The 16,567-nt window shown below is 41.4% G+C and overlaps 3 protein-coding genes across 3 annotated transcripts in view; all 3 read right to left on the reverse strand.

The window, feature by feature from the left end:
* Nucleotides 1–4,492: 4,492 nt before the first annotated feature.
* On the reverse strand, nt 4,493–8,202 carry LOC111462409 (mitogen-activated protein kinase kinase kinase 5-like). Its single transcript, XM_023105957.1, has 11 exons — nt 7,714–8,202; nt 6,763–7,539; nt 6,588–6,675; nt 6,387–6,449; nt 6,135–6,298; nt 5,962–6,037; nt 5,771–5,827; nt 5,576–5,701; nt 5,264–5,473; nt 5,082–5,182; nt 4,493–4,992 (listed from the first exon to the last, which is right to left on the reverse strand). Exons 1-11 carry the CDS (start codon nt 8,064–8,066, stop codon nt 4,893–4,895), a joined length of 2,115 nt encoding a protein of 704 aa, XP_022961725.1. The 5' UTR covers nt 8,067–8,202; the 3' UTR covers nt 4,493–4,892.
* A 1,124-nt stretch (nt 8,203–9,326) lies between these two features.
* Nucleotides 9,327–11,035, reverse strand: LOC111462791 (serpin-ZX-like). The gene is made up of 2 exons (XM_023106527.1): nt 10,528–11,035; nt 9,327–10,283 (listed from the first exon to the last, which is right to left on the reverse strand). Exons 1-2 carry the CDS (start codon nt 10,915–10,917, stop codon nt 9,504–9,506), a joined length of 1,170 nt encoding a protein of 389 aa, XP_022962295.1. The 5' UTR covers nt 10,918–11,035; the 3' UTR covers nt 9,327–9,503.
* A 1,101-nt stretch (nt 11,036–12,136) lies between these two features.
* Nucleotides 12,137–16,567, reverse strand: part of LOC111462956 (serpin-ZX-like) — a 5,629-nt gene continuing 1,198 nt past the window's right edge. Inside the window, exons 3-4 of the mRNA XM_023106790.1 lie at nt 13,595–13,739; nt 12,137–12,411 (exon numbers count right to left, since the gene is read on the reverse strand). Coding sequence (XP_022962558.1) covers nt 12,137–12,411; nt 13,595–13,739 — 420 coding nt within the window. The remainder of the gene's footprint in view (nt 12,412–13,594; nt 13,740–16,567) is intronic.

Genomic DNA, 16,567 nt, shown 5'->3' on the forward strand with positions numbered 1-16,567 from the left:
AAAAAAAAAAAAAAAAAAAAAAAAAAAAAAAAAAAAAAAAAAAAAAAAAAAAAAAAAAAAAAAAAAAATCTAAATTCAGATATATTTCACAAACTTGATCAGAAACAAACGATTAACTTATCATCTAATTGTGACAAGATATTAAGGTTGCAACTATCTAAAACAAAAGTTTCAATCGTGTTATGCGACTGCCGCAAATTAGACTTTCTAGTGAAAGCAGAATTCTAATAAGAAGTTTTGATGATTCAGTCCATTGATGATGGAAAATGTCTCTAAATTTTGATGTAACAGAACATAAACAGAGATTAATGGAGAAAGGCGTAGAGAATCCGTAGAAATCGAAATGGTTTTGAAGAAATTAAAAGCAAGATAAAGAGAATCTTAAAAGAGTGACCTCTTTCCTATCATGATAGTTCAATGCTAACTTCAAAAACGGAGAAAAGTAATTCCAATTACAGAAGGCCAAATTTGTAAGCAGATCAAATTGAAGTTGATGAGCAAGAAATGCAGAAAATCGAGCAAAAGAATTTGATAGAATGTAAAGAAAAGACTAAAGAAATCAGTATGAAATGAGATCGATTCTATGGCATTTCACTCTCAATCTTCAAGAGAATAAAACCTTGATTGTCATCATCGATTCCTTTCATGATAGTTGAATACTTAATTCAGAAACAGTGCAAAAGTAATTCTAATTACAAAAAGCCAAATTTGAAATTAAATCAAATTGAAGTTAATAATCAAGAAATGTACAAGATACAGCAAAAAGAATTTGGTAGAACGTAAAGAAAAGACTTAAAAGATCAATACGTACGGAGAGATCGATTCTGTGATATTTCACAGTCAATCTTCAAAAATAAAATCTCGAATTATTATCATACATTCCTTTCATGATAGTTAAATACTAAACTCAAAAACAGAGCAAAAGTAATTCCAATTACGGCAAAGCCAAACTTGAAGTTATTATCAAGAAATGCAAGAGATCCAGCAAAATGAATTCTATAGAACGTAAAGAAAGAAGAGAATGATGCATCCTAAGAGATTGATTCTGTCACATTTCAAACTCAAATCTTCAAGAATACAACCTCAAATTATCATCATCGATTTCTTTTATGATAGTTGAAAACCAAATTGAGAACAAAGCACAAAAGTAATTTCAATACAGAAAAGACAAATCTAAAACCAAATGAAAAAAAAGTGAGAAAACAAGATCGAGCAAAAAGAATTTGATAGAATGTAAATAAAAGAGGAAAAAGAACGAAAAGTACAAAGAGATCGATTATGTGACATTTCATACTCAATCATGAAGAATAAATCCTTGAACTATCGTCATCGATAACAAAGAAGATCCGACATTGACTATGCGATGGAAACCAGTAAAAACATTTTCCGGCAGAAATTAAAGCAAAACATCAAAACAAGCAGTAAAATCAAGACTAATGAAGCAAACTAAAGGTAGAAAACCTTAGACCGGCAATGTGAACACAAAAATTCTTTCCTAAATGAAGAATCATAGGGTGAAGGAAAGTGAGAAAACCTGAAATTGAAACAGAGCAAAAGTAATTCCAATTACGGAAAGCCAAACTTGAAGTTATTGATCAAGAAATGCAAGAGATCCAGCAAAATGAATTCTATAGAACGTAAAGAAAAGAAGAAAGAGAACGATGCATTCTAAGAGATCGATTCCGTCACATTTCAAACTCAATCTTCAAGAATACAACCTCAAATTATAGTCATCGATTCCTTTTATGATAGTTGAAAACCGAGTTGAGAACGGAGCGCAAAAGTAATTCCAATACAGAAAATACAAATTTAAAACCAGATGAAAAAAAAAGTGAGAAAACAAGATCGAGCTAAAAGAATTTGATTGAATGTAAAGAAAGAGGAAAAAAATGATAAGTACAGAGAGATCGATTCTGTGACATTTCATACTCAATCTTGAAGAATAAATTCTTGAACTATCGTCATCGATAACAAAGAAGATCGGACATTGACTATGCGATATAAACCAGTAAAAACATTTTCCGGAAGAAATTAAAGCAAAACATCAAAATAAGCAGTAAAATCAAGACTAATGAAGCAAACTAAAGGTAGAAAACCAAGACCGGCAATGTGAACACAAAACTTATTTCCTAAATAAAGAAAGTGATAGAACCTGAAATTGAAAAAGAGCAAAAAGTAATTCCAATTACGGAAAGCCAAACTTGAAGTTATTGATCAAGAAATGCAAGAGATCCAGAAAAATGAACTCTATAGAACGTAAAGAAAAGAAAAAAGAGAACGATGCATTCTAAGATTCTAAGAGATCGATTCTGTCACATTTCAAACTCAATCTTCAAGAATACGATCTCGAATTATTGTCATCAATTCCTTTTACAATAGTTGAAAACTGAATTCAGACCGGAGCGCGTAATTCCAATACAGAAAAGACAAATCTAAAACCAGATGAAAAAAAAAAGTGTAAAAACAAGATCGAGCAAATTTTTTTTGATAGAATGTAAAGAAAAGAGGAAAAACAGACAGATCGATTCTGTGACATTTCATACTCAAACTTCAAGTATAAATCCTTGATCTATCGTCATGAGAACAAAGAAAATACTACGCGATGGAAGCCAGTAAAAACATTTTCCGGAAGAAATTAAAGCCAAACATCAAAACATGCAATAAAATCAAGACTAGTGAAGCAAACTAAAGGTATAAAACCTAAGACCGGAAATGAACACAAAAATTCTTTCCTAAATCAAGAATCATAAAGAGAAGGAAAGTGATAGAACCTAACATTGGCAGTGAGAATACAGCGTAGAGGGAAATTTCAGATACCAGCGGTGGGAGCGAATTTGAAAGGGGCGGGAATGCTTTTATAGCCAGTTCGGCATATGGGTTCTGAGAACTAACGGGCTGGGCCTGAAAAGTAAGCAGACTATGGGCCCAATGGGCCTAAACTGACACCTACACTAATTTCCGCTAATTTTAAGGTTGTCCCCCCATACTGTAGAGGACATAAGGTTCAATAAGTTGGCCCAGCAACAGAAAGGAGACAGAGAATGTGGTAGAAAATTGGGGATGTTCTCTGTTGGGGTTACCGTTCCCGTAGGTGCTCAAAATTTGACTAAATTTGTCATTTTAGTACAGATTGAAATTGGATCTGCTAAAAATCTCTCTCTGAATGGCAGTTGATGGAGCAAAGCTGAGAGAAAATGGCATTACAATTTAGAGAGTTTCACAATTTTTCTAATTCTGACAGCGGAAGAAGAAAGGAATAAAAAATGAGGAAAAAATATTGAAAATTACAGAATATTTGGGCTATCATAATCCGATTACCAGCGACTCCCATCTTGGAAATCAAGCGCTGGCAGGTGGATTTTGAGAAGCTGGTTCTTCTTGCTTAGTTTCTTGCTGGGTTCGGACCGCCATTGTCCCTGTCGGAAGAGAGGCGGCGGGGGAGACATTGACCCTCGGCGGTGTCGGGCTGATCCTTCCGTCAATGCAAGAGGAGCATTTCGTCTCCGCCCAGCTCTCCAAGTCGAAATGGCCGTAGCCCATTATGCTCAGTCCCGAGCACAGCCGCCCAACCACGACAGCGACCACGGCAAACACAATAATGACGACGAGGACTCCGATGACCGGACCGACAGAGCCGCTTCCGGGATGGCCGCCGTAAGGTGGCAGCATTCCCGTCGCCGGCGGAGATTGTTGTTCAATTGGGAGTGACATTTGACCGGAGCAAGATCTGTAATGTAATGCTCCGGCAACAGCCACAGGATTTACTCCTGTAATGGCGAGAGATACCCGGAGCTCCAAAAAGATGGAGTGAAGAAGAAGAGAAAAGCAAAGATATTGCTAAGAGTGAGCAGTGGAGAAAAAGGATGGTTCTTTCACTGTAATTTTGATGGAAACAATAAGACCCCAAGCACTGTAAAAGGACGAACAGAAAAAGGCAATGTAATCAGAAAAGATGGAATCTTTGGGAGTGTTAAGAGTCCAATCTCTTTCCCAAATTATGCCCTTTTTTGCTGTTTAAATAATAAATAAACAAATTGTCAAATGACCCAAGTGAGCTATTTACAGGGCTATTCTCGATCAAAAGTCACTGTTTTTTAACAAGAAAATGGATAAACAAACAAATAAGAATTGCAGCAGAGCATATTTTTATGGAATCTGTCCAGGCCTACAGAAACTGGCTACTTAGAATCGGCTGAAATGGCTCAGTACTGTCACGTGAAGCCTCTGCAGATTGTCAACCCGCTGATTTAAAAACTTTCTAATCTTTTTCTTTTGCTTATAACTTCCAAGAACACAGTCATGGAGTTTGGGTATCAGAGAAGAAAATGTATAGCATTTACCTGTTGATAAATTTTATAGAATTCATTTAGACAGCGTCTTCAGTGATCAGTCCTTGATCTTGAAATGGTTTAATCTTTTTGGAACATAGAAACTTAAGTCTACCAGGCAAGAATAAAAAGAAGGGAGCTGAAACAAAACTGAGATGTCAGGGTCATTAAAATGGCATCTAGCCTTCTGGTGAGTTGCATTGACGCGAGCAGTGAGTGCCAATAAAAACTAACTATATACAGATCCAAATCTAATCCTGCTTACAGAATGTGTACAAAAAGAATGCTTGTATCCTCTTCTTTTCCTAGTACCATCTTCCAAGGGAGATATTTTTCTATCTGAGTACAAAAAAATACGTCGCAGAGGCGATTGCTCGAACGTTGGCAAACACCTCAAGCTTGATGGTCTCTAAGACCTATGAGAGTTTGTTCAAGAAAGAATGAGTTTTGTCGTTAAAACAGGCAGAGGGAAAGATGATCTCTATCCCAGCTCCTGTGGCCTTCTGCAGAGGGTGGCTAACTTCCTCGGTCGAGTATTTGCCTGTAAATATCCACAACTGTAGCTCAGAGGTGAGGCACTTCCCTTTTATGAGTCCTTGAAATAGCGAAGGGATGGTTGTTAACGGCACTGGCAGGAATATTGCTTGAAATGTTCGTTGAAGGGCTGAGATACGATGGTAAGAAGGAGTCAGTTGCTTGTGCTTCATCATTACATGGTTCATAAGTGAATGAGCAAGAGCTTAGTATAGCTACCTACGGCACGACAGATAACCATTTTCAGCCAAAGTTCCAGAAGAGTTTTGCGCCTGATCCCCTTTGGGACTACGGTGGTCCTTCGGACTCAAGAGTTTTTCCTAAGGGAGCATAGAATATGAAAATTAATGAGAAGTTTCTACGCATAACCTTATAAAGAAGGTATAAAAAGTAAAACTAACCATGCGGTTCATTGTCGAAAATGCAGACGTGGGGGTTGAAACATTCGAGTCATTTGAGGATCTTAAGAATGGATGGTCAAGGAGCGCCATGGCTGTTGGTCTGTCAGCTGGATTCCTTTGAAAGCAGCACTGGAGGAAGTCTTTCCCTTCTGGAGATAGCTTTTCCGGGATCGGTGGGGTTTTATTCAACACCTTGAACATGGCTTGATGCTGAAAAGTTTATATATCATTGTCGATAGGTCAATCGGTACGAATAAAGCTTCTTGAAAGGTCTAGAAAATAGAAAGAACGAAAACGAGATAACAGGCTCACCCCTTCAAACTCACTCCACGGAGGTTTTCCATCCAGCATTTCAATTATGGTGCAACCCAGACTCCAAATGTCAACTGCCAAAGCAAGATTAGGGTTGGCATCTTTCAACATAGCAGCCTTCATGACCTGAAATGAATTCAACGAGTTAAAAGAGAACATGCTGTTTAAAAAATTCACGTCGGCCGTGACACATACCTCCGGAGCCATCCAGTACGGACTACCCTTCAAAGAAAGATCATACTGCCCTGTCAGCTGAGTAGAGAAAAAACGAGTTTCATAACTAATAGAACATTTATGAAAAGTAATCACATTCCGAGTTCAAAAGTGGATGCAATGACCAAAGTTCACTGCAAAAAGATGACATTCATTAGTACTCGAAAACTCACATGTTTTGCCATCCCGAAATCTGCAAGTTTGACGACTCCTGACGAGTCAACTAGCAAGTTTGCACCTTTGATATCCCTATAAAAAGCACAATAAAATGGAAAGAATCAACAATGGGAATGAAAAACTTATCACAGAGATTATCTGTCTGTAAAAGAAAGAATTTGTCTTGCACCTGTGGATTGTTTTTGTGCTATGCAAGTAAGCCAGTCCAGAGAGAATATGGCGGGTGAAATTGCGAACAATAGATTCTGTAATGGCTCCACAACGTTCACGAACGTATTTATTTATCGACCCGGGATAAACATACTCCAAATATATATAGAAATGATCATCGATCTACATTTCAAAAATAAACCCGAATTTTAGAGTTGTCAAAAGTGATGGAATTAATTCCTGATACAGAAAAGTAAGACAGAACACTTACTATTTCGCTTCCATAATACTGCACAATATTTGGATGCTTAAGTTGACTGAGAACTTTAATCTCCTGAGACAAGAAAGGATTCCATAAGATTGCTCGTAAACGACATCTCTGTTGTCAAGAATTTCTCTCGTAATGACAGCAGATCTTCAGGACAGACATATGCTCACTAAATAGAATTCGAGAAAGTAGACGACTCAATACCTGCTCTAGTTGCTTTATACTTTCAGCACATTTAGGATCATCAGGAATGAGGTCAACTTCTTTCATTGCACATAAAGCTCCAGTTTCACTGGAAAGTATGAAAGTATAACTATGAGGAAAACTTCATTAAACACTTAATTACACATATAACAATAGTGCTAAGCTTAGATCATACCTGTTGGTTGCAAGATAAACACTTCCAAAAGTACCACGTCCAATGAGCTTTCCTTTTTGCCACCGACTTTTCGTAGATGAAATGTATGGCTTCTCATTAACACGATGAACGCTCGACGAAAGCGACAGTGGAGATGATTGTGAAGAGTGTGCTAATGGAGGAGGAAGTGGCAATGGATGAGCATTGACATGACCGAGGTTTTCAGACCGATCTGTACTACTACAATCTTTTTGTAACTTAGAATGCGTCGGAAATTTCACATCGTTAGGAGATTTGGGACCGCTTACGAAACTTCGAGCTGACGGGCTATGGAGAGGAGAAGGTTGAGAAGTGTGTGGAGTCTTAAGGGGTGGAAATTTGGGAGAATTATTGAAAGGAGATTCCTGATATTCATGGCGAGGCAAACCAGAAACGAAAAGATCTCCAGTATATGATCTTCGTGGGCTAGCGGTCGGACTCGGTAAAATGCTTGTTGGGGCACTCTTTGACGACGAAGTCTTAGGTGTCAAACTGTAGTTACCTCTTTGAATACTGGGATGAGTTGGGGATCCCCTGACTTTGCTGTTTGGAGGCTGATCCAAACAACCAAAAACAAACTCCTTAATCGAAAGGGATTTACCTGAGTTCACAGAGGGACTATGAGGGCTTGTAAATGTGGTAGCCCCAGTTCCTCCTGTATTGCCATTAACAACTTCCAACTTACAATCTGTAGCAACTCGCCTTTGATTGTTGCCCAGACCTCCATTTACGTTCGTTGTTGCACGATCAGAGCTCTTCCTAACAGTTTTAATAGCAGAATTACTAACAGAAACAGATTATAACAAAAACTGAACAAAACCCTCTTTCCCCTTTACGATATAGAATAAAAAGATAACAGAAACCGAAGGAAGTTAAACGAAAATGTCATCAGTTAGTAGGGCAAAAGTCAAGTCAAAACATGACAAAGCTCACCGGACAGGAGTTTCAATAGGCGAGACCACACGGCCTTGGCCAGAAAACCAAGAATCGGACTCTGGATTCCGAACCGGGAATAACTCCGGCAGAGGCAAAGGCTGGGGCAAAGCCGGCGAGGACCAACGTTCGGAACCCCCAAGAGGCGATCTAGGCTTTGCAGATAAATCAGGGGAATCGGGAAATGATCGGGGGAGTTCAACGCCAATTTCTCGATCCGTAAGATGCCGGAGCTTCCTCTGTCTGGTGAGCCGCCGCTGAACGAGCGATTCGGTTTGAACAACGGAAAAATTAGAATCGGCCGCCTTCTGTTGAAGCCGAGAATTTGAAGCGCTTTTGTGAAAGAAAGGCATCTAGCTAAGCTGATGGCGGTTTCCAGGCCGGTGCCGCAGCCCGCCGGTTACATGTGCATAATCTCACCGACCTTTTCCATTTATTTTCCCCAGAAAAAGTAAAAAACGAAAAGAAAGGAAAAAAGTCCCTAAATGGCTTTAACCAGATTTATCGCTGATTTGATTCTCTTAAGAATCGCCTAATTTTATTTTTATTTTTCTTGTTCCTTCGTTTTTTTCTTAAAATAAAAGGTTTTGGGATTTGAAAAATCAATAATGGGAAATTCAGATATGGGAGCGACGACAACTTATTTGCTAGGCTCCTAATAAAACGACATGTTGACTTAAAAAAAGTATTAAAATTTGGAAATTGTTAAATTATGGAAGTAGGTCAAAGTTGGTAAGTCCAAAGACAGCGTGTGCGTACGGATGGGATCAAAAAGTCATGGAGGGTATGGCCAAAAATTGTATTGTTTCACCAACGATAGCGCGTGGGATACACGACCTTGGAAATTGGAGAGTGTCGTTGACGCGTCCGACGGGGAGGGGAGAGGTAGAATACAGATGGCATTGGTCTTTCTGGCGCGTTCACATCACGTGCCACGTCATCTCCAGGTTTTCTATTATTTACTGAGTCGCAGATACCGAGTCAAAGACTCGGCCCTTTCTTTTTCCTTTTATTCAGTTGTATTAATAATATATTGATTTCTCAAAAGACTTGTTGCTCCTTTCAATCAATTTCATAAAATTAAAATATTCAATAATTATAATTTTTAATAATAATAATGTGGGAATTAAAATTACTATATGAAAAAAAAAAAATTAACAGAGATATAGAGGTTTTCCCTTTCAGGACTTTTCCTCGAGATTTACAGGGGAGAGGTTTCCATACTCTTATAATAAATATTTCATTCTCTTCTCTAATCTACGTGGGATCTCACAATTCAGGCACACCATCCTTGAATGCTCGGAGCCCTTCTCCATTTGATCAGGAGAGAATAAAATTTATTTTTCGTTCTTATTTTTACCAAGGTTGTACATATTCAACTATGAACCTCATTTACATTTTTCAGATTTTGTGATTTACTTTCTTTCCTATGTTTTTAGAATTTATGCCCAAGTTTTTAAAATTAACAAAAAAAATAAATTGTTTTTAGAATTTAGTTAAGAGTTCATATGTTAGGTTGTCCACCTTAAGAAAGAGGAAGAAAACTAAGTGAAACTAAATACAATTTTCAAAAGAGATCAAACACTCTCCCACAAACAGAACACAAGCTTCCATTGTGTAAAACAAGCAAGAACACCGTAAGAACACCATATGAAACCAGATATAGATACTACATATCATATTCAAAGGGCATGCTGCTAAAACATGCCTTCAGCAGCAAAAAGTAAGCGTTACTACATTGTTACAGCTATTTAGGTTTATTCTCCAGCGCCACTCTATTGTGTAACAATTCAATGGACAAGAGGGTTCAACACCTGTCCAGTGAAAAGCAAGGTTCCTGTCTTGTCTTCCCTGATCAAAAACAAGAACGGCCGGTTGGCAACAAAATCGATTATATCTCCAAAAGCCATGCTCCTATATGCTATGACAGCAGCTGAAGCAGCCGCAGCTTCTGTGCCTTCTTCATTAACCTCAATAAACGCCTTATGGAATATCTTTGAAACATGAAGGCCTTGAGCCAATGGGGAGTCCACCATTTCCAACAACCCTCCTTCAGTGAAAGGTAACACCAATCCTAACCCCTTTAAAACATTGGAAACTTCAATCCCAAAGGAAAATTTAAACTTCGGAACCTTGAATTCCCCCACTTTGACCTTTTCATATGGAATGTGGCGGTCGATGAACCCGGACTGGGAATCTAACTTTTCAATCAAATGTGGCAAACCATCCTTGGAATCTGGGAGAAAAATGTACATAGAAAAACGACGTGGGTCAGATCCTTGTTTGTATGGCAATGCAAGAACCTTAAATCCATCGAAGGCGGCTACATATTGCTTCTTCTTGCTGGTCATAAAGGGCACCTCAACAAACTTCCCATCAATAAGGTAGAACTCACGCTTCTCTGTTTTTGAAGCATCAAATTCCTCTTCCCATGCCCCTTTGAAGTAGAGTGCATTCGCGAGGATGAGCTTAGAGAGACTATCAATTGATCCAGGGGGAAGAAGCTCTGTGATAAGTCCATTAGTCTGTTTTTCAGCCCATGAGTTCACTTCTGAAATCACTTCAACGGCCTTTCAATTCAACCAAAGAAAAGATAAACAACATCATTAAACACTTTCCAAATAATTTTCCTTAAATTTTCATGTTCTATGTTAGATTACATATTCAGCAGAGGCATCAGCAAAAGAAAAGATGTAAGCAGTAAGAACGAACAAAAAATGTCAATAGAAAAACGTAGCCCTAAATGATTCCCAATTTAATTCCAATTATGAGAACGAAATCAAACAGCCTAAGAAAGAAGAGTGTAGCAATCACCTTAGTCTTGAAATCGGCTTGACTGAGCAAGGCCTTATAAACAGTGTCGACAACCTGTTGGAAAGAAGGCTTGAGAGAAAGCGATTGGTCGACCCAGACGCCATTTGCAAAGGCGAGGCGAGGTCCGCCGCTGGGAGACGCATCGGCGAAGACCGTGGCTACGATTTGAGAAGCGAAGGAGTTGAGATTGTCGGTGGAGTTCGATTTGAGGAAGGACAGAAGTTGATCCAGCGGGGCGCCCTTGGAACCAGCAGCGACAAGGCTGAGAAGCACATGGACTGACAAGGGCGAGAGGATAACGTTGGAGGCCTTGGCTTCGTGTTGGAGAAGGTGCTTGGTGATGGCCAGAGCAACGTCGCCATGGCTTCTAATTGTTTCTCTGATGTCCATTTCCGGCAGCAGGAAAACGGGTTCGAGATCGATGAATCGCGAATTTCGAAGTCAAGTTCTTCCGTAGTTGAGAATTTAATGAAAGCGTGAAATCGACGAAGAGTTGAGACCGACAAAACAGAGCGCCTTGGTCCCAGAACTTGGCTTTTGACCCGCATCTCTCGTGCGTTGCGCGTGGAGAATATGCTTGCGTGATGGTTAGATGAGGTTTCATCTTTTTTATTATTTTCCTAACATTAATTTTTTTTACCAATAAATTTACTAGCTTGTATCAATATGTTAAAATCCACTAGCTTGTATCAATTTGGTTGGTTATTAGTTAGTGGCTAAGTTTACCAATAAGTTATTAGTTACTAACTAAGTTTACCAATAAATGGACTAGTACTAAAATTACCCGCTTCTATTTACTTTCAATTTACTAGCCTGTATAGATATGAGTTTATTTATGTTTTTTTTACCAATAAATTTACTAATGGTATAATATTGTCAACATGAAACATAAATAAACTTTCAATTTTTTCAAACACATAGTATTCTTACTTATAAATTTATTGTCTTCTTGAGACTTCTCCTTTCAATAATATTCTTAATTTTAGTAATTTTAATATTAATAAAGTTAAAATTTAATTAATATGTTAATAAGAGATAAATATCTACCACTAAAAAATGTGAATGGATATGAAAATATTATTACTCAACTAAAAGAATACAGATTTAAAAATAAGAAAAATAAGAAAAAGAATTGGAATTAAAGTTTCAACAACAGATACCCACTAATATTTACAAAAATAAGGAAATATAAACTAACTATCTTAAGAATAAAATAAGCTACTATTGAAAGAATATCTAAGATATATTTCTTAATAAAATATTATCTTCATAACTAATTCAAACTATAAATAAGTTGCACTTAAACAACAAAAAGTAATAAAATATTCTTGAAGATTACAAATGTCTTATATTCCATAACTAATTCAAAAAGTTACTCTAATTTGGAAACATTAGAAATATCATATATTACATAACTAATTCAAAATAGCAATAAGTTAAGTTAAACTCTTTTTAGTAAAAAAAAAAAAATAGAAAGTAAATAGAAGTAGAAGGTTGTCTAAATATGTTGGATCATTCTCCTATCAAACTAAAAAGACGAAAGACAGACAAGATCTTCGTTGTTACTAAGGTTGAACCTGCTAGCACATGCTTAATAATAATAAATGCATTATTTAGAGACAAGAGGATTTAGCAGCTGCCCAACAAAAAGCAAAGTTCCTGTCGTATTTTCTCTGAGGACATATAAAAATGGATGGTCAGCAACAAAGTCGATTCTGACAGTGAGATCAGACGGACAACGGCCAAGCATACGAGAAACTGAAACAGCTGCAGCGTCTGTGCCTTGTTCATTCACCTCAATGAATGACTTTTGCAATATTACTGAAACAAAAGGGTCTTCCGCACCCACTTGAGGTTCCACCATTTCCGTCAAACCTGTTGACTCTGGCAATTCGGAAGTCGACGAAAAATTGGCCGAAAGTTTGTTCGAAAGAAAAATTAGCGGAAGTAAAAGGAGAGAGAGTGAGAGATTCACTGATAATGCTGAAGACTCGATGTTTTATTTTACTTCAGTTGAACGGTTTAAATAACAAATTTAATTACAAAAATAGAAAAACTAATTATACAAAAATAGGAGAAGTGGACGAAGACTTCGCCCAAATTGCCAAAACAATGGCTCCTATAATCACGCTTCTCCATTCGTGTGAATTCAGATGTAACTAAATAAGGAATGGCTTTTATTTAACAATCTCCTCCTAAAAGCTGTACCTTATTATTTGAACTCCGATCTTTGAGCGTAGTTCTTCGAATTTCACCCGCGCCAGGGACTTGGTGAAAATGTCTCCAAGTTGTTCCTCTGTTCGGATGAAATCAATCTTGATGAGCCATCGATCTGCACATTCTCGAATGTAGTGGAATCTGATTTCTATGTGCTTGCTCCGGTCGTGCAAAACTGGATTTTTGATCAGGGAGATCGTAGCTTTGTTGTCTACGTATAGCATTGGTGGATCACTTTCTCTCCCGATGAGTTCTTCCATTAGTCGTGCAAGCCAGATCCCTTGTGTTGCTGCCATCGAAGCGGCGATGTATTCTGCTTCGCAGGAAGACAAAGCAACCACCCTCTGTTTTGTTGATTGCCAGCAGATCGCGCCGCCTGAGAGAAAGTAGATCATTCCGCTGGTGCTCTTACGATCATCAACGTCACCGGCCATGTCACTATCACTGTAGCCGACCAGCTTGAGTTTCTCCTTTCCGCTCCCTGCACAATATCTCACACCCCAACCTCTGGTTCCGGCTACATAGCGCAGGATGCGCTTGACAGCCACTAGATGCTCCTCCCTAGGTGCTTCCATAAACCTGCTCACATAGCCAACAGAATAAGCAAGATCAGGACGAGAGTTTACCAGATAGCGCAGACTCCCGACAATGCTGCGGTAATTGGTGGAGTCGACTGTCGTCGTAGTGCCGGCCTTCCTTAGTTGAAGTCGGGCCTCCATTGGCGTCCTGGTAGGATTACTGTCCACAAGCCCAGTTGTGTCCAGCAGCTTCCTCGCGTATGCACTTTGGCAGATGGAGATGCCGGAAGAGTTCTGTTGCACTTCGATGCCGAGGTAGTAGCTGAGCACACCGAGATCGCTCATCTCAAAGTTTTTCGACATCGCCTTCTTGAAGCTTCCGAGGACTCCCACGTCGCCTCCAGTGATTATGAGGTCGTCGACGTACACTCCCACAATCAGTCGCTTTTTGCCGTGGCCGTACGTGTACATGCCATGCTCAGAGGCACAACGACACTCCCACAATCAGTCGCTTTTTGCCGTGGCCGTACGTGTACATGCCATGCTCAGAGGCACAACGTTTGAAATTCAGTGACAGTAGGGTACCCGTGGCCGTACGTGTACATGCCATGCTCAGAGGCACAACGTTTGAAATTCAGTGACAGTAGGGTACCGTCGAGCTTCGCGTTCCAGGCTCGTGGGGCTTGTCGAAGCCCGTAGAGTGCTTTGTGCAGGCGCAGAACCTTATTAGGGTTGTCGTTATCCAGGAAGCCAGGTGGTTGTCGAACATAGACGGTCTCCTTCAACTCTCCGTTAAGGAAAGCAGACTTTACGTCCATATGGTGAACCTCCCAAGAGTGATGTGCTGCAATTGCTAGCAAGAAACGAACGGATTCTAACCTTGCTACTGGCGCAAATACCTCTTCGAAGTCCACTCCTTGCTTCTGGACGTAGCCCTTCGCCACCAGACGAGCCTTGTGCTTCACAACTTCTCCTTTTTCGTTGCGCTTCAGTTTGAAGACCCATTTGAGCCCTATGGCTCGGTGTCCCGGTGGCATATCCTCTAGACTCCACGTCTGGTTCTCAGTGATGGATGTCATCTCCTCCTGCATTGCCTTCCGCCAGCACGGGTTCTTTTCTGCTTCGGCGAAGGTGTTTGGTTCATCTGCACTGACAGCATGTAGTTCGGCCACTTCTTCGAGTTCGCGCGCTGCTAGTCCAGGTGGTTCACCTCCTCCCACTAGGTCATCCATCCTCCGATACCTAGCCTCCAGATCAGTATCGTGATCGGCATCCAGCGTCGAATCCGCAGTCCGTGGTGTTGCGAATTCCACTGGTTCAGGTGGTGCACCTGCTGGCGGCGGTGACGTCTCCTGATGCTGGGCTCCTCCTTCTTCAGGCTCGGTGACGAGGTACTCCACCGTGAATTGATTTGGATCACGGTCTGCCTCGATCACGTCATTCCACTGCCAGAAGGTGTTTTCGTCGAAGACGACGTCGCGAGACACGTGAGCTCGCCCCCCTACAGGATCATAGAGTCTGTACGCCTTGCTCCCGGGTTCGTAGCCGATGAAGACGACCTTCAGCCCCCTGGGATCGAGCTTGGCGAGATGGGGACGTGTTACCTTCATGTATGCGACGCAGCCGAACACGCGAAAGTGATGTACTGTTGGTTTTTTGTTGTACCAGGCCTCATATGGCGTCTTTCCGTCGAGGCTTCGGGTTGGTGACCGATTGAGGAGATAGACAGCCGTCATTACTGCCTCTCCCCAGAATCTCCCAGGCATCCCGGCCGTCACCAACAATGACCTCGCTGTCCCGACAATGGTCTGATTTCGGCGCTCTACCACTCCGTTCTGTTGGGGGGAGTAGGGCGCCGTTAGGTGCCGTTGTATGCCGATCTCGTCGCAGTACTTACTGAAACTTGCCGAGGTGAATTCTCCGCCTCGGTCTGTACGCAGCACTCGCATCTTCTTCTCACATTCGGCCTCCGCTCGCGCTTTAATGCGCTTAACCGCCTCTGCCGCCTCACTTTTCGCTTGCAGCAGGGTCAGCCACATGAAGCGGCTTTTGTCATCGACTAATAGGAGGAAGAGACTCTTACCACCTGGGGTCGCCGGCTTGATGGGCCCGCAAATATCGCCGTGTACAAGCTCCAATGGCTCATCGGCTCGGTAGGCTGTTCGGGACGGAAAGGGTGTGCGCCTCTGTTTGCCGATGAGGCACCCATCGCACAGCTTGTTCACGCCTTTGATTTCTGGCAAGCCGTGCACCAACTCCTTCTTCTGTAGCTTTTCTAGGGCAGGAAAGTTTAAGTGTCCGTACCTTGCGTGCCACCTCCAAGATACCTCTTCGGTCTTGGCCGAGAGGCTAACGGGTTGGTCTATCTCTAACTCCAGGACGTAAAGGCGGTTTGTCGTGCGCCTTGCCTGCGTGAGCAGCCGTCGTTGATTATCGCAGATTTTGAGTAGTCCGCGCTCGATGGAAATGAAGCAACCTGTCTCATCGAGTTGACCCAGGCTCACAAGGTTAGCCTTGAGCCTCGGGATGAAGTAGACGTCGGTCAGCTTGCGATGCTCGCCTCCCTTACTGATGAACAGAATGGTGCCGCGCCCTTCGATCTCGACGACGGAGCCGTCGCCGAATTTCACCGTCCCACGGATCCCCGAGTCGAGCTCGGAGAACGCAGATCTAGCCCCGGTCATATGGTTTGTTGCCCCTGTGTCAAGGATCCATTGCCGGTGCTCGTGTTGCTCGTCCCTCTCGCCGATCTGAGCGAACACTCGCTCCTCCTCCAGTTGAATTGGCTCCCCAGCTGGTGCCAACTTTGCTACGCCCAACTGGAGCTCTTTCTTGGGTTCAACATCGTCGTCGGATTTGGAATCGAAATTGGGGACCCATGCAGTTACCATGAAGAGAGCTGGCTCGTCCTCCTCGGATTGAGCCACATGGGCCTTTTCGACCTTCTCTTTATTCCTTGGCTTGCTCCAGCAATTTCTGCTCAGGTGTCCTCTCTTCCCACAGTTCGAGCATTGGATCGGCCTGCCATTGGTCGACTCCTTCTTTTGATTCCCATCTTTCTCGCGCGTGCGCCCGTGAGACATCCATGGCTTCTTACCGCCTTTGCGGCTGGAGGAGGACCTGTTGCTCTCGCCGGTGTTGTCGCGGAGCTTTAGGCGTGCAAGCCATTCCTCCTCCGTGAGGAGTAGACGGCCCTCCTTGTCAACAGCTGAAGTGGTATTCTTCTTTCGCTGCTCGACGTTACGTAGTCTTCCGGTCACCTCTTCCACTGTTAGGTCGTTCACGTCAAGCAATGTCTCGATTGA

Source organism: Cucurbita moschata, unplaced genomic scaffold (assembly GCF_002738365.1).
Source record: "Cucurbita moschata cultivar Rifu unplaced genomic scaffold, Cmos_1.0 Cmo_Scf00027, whole genome shotgun sequence".
In the NCBI taxonomy this organism is placed as follows: domain Eukaryota; kingdom Viridiplantae; phylum Streptophyta; class Magnoliopsida; order Cucurbitales; family Cucurbitaceae; genus Cucurbita; species Cucurbita moschata.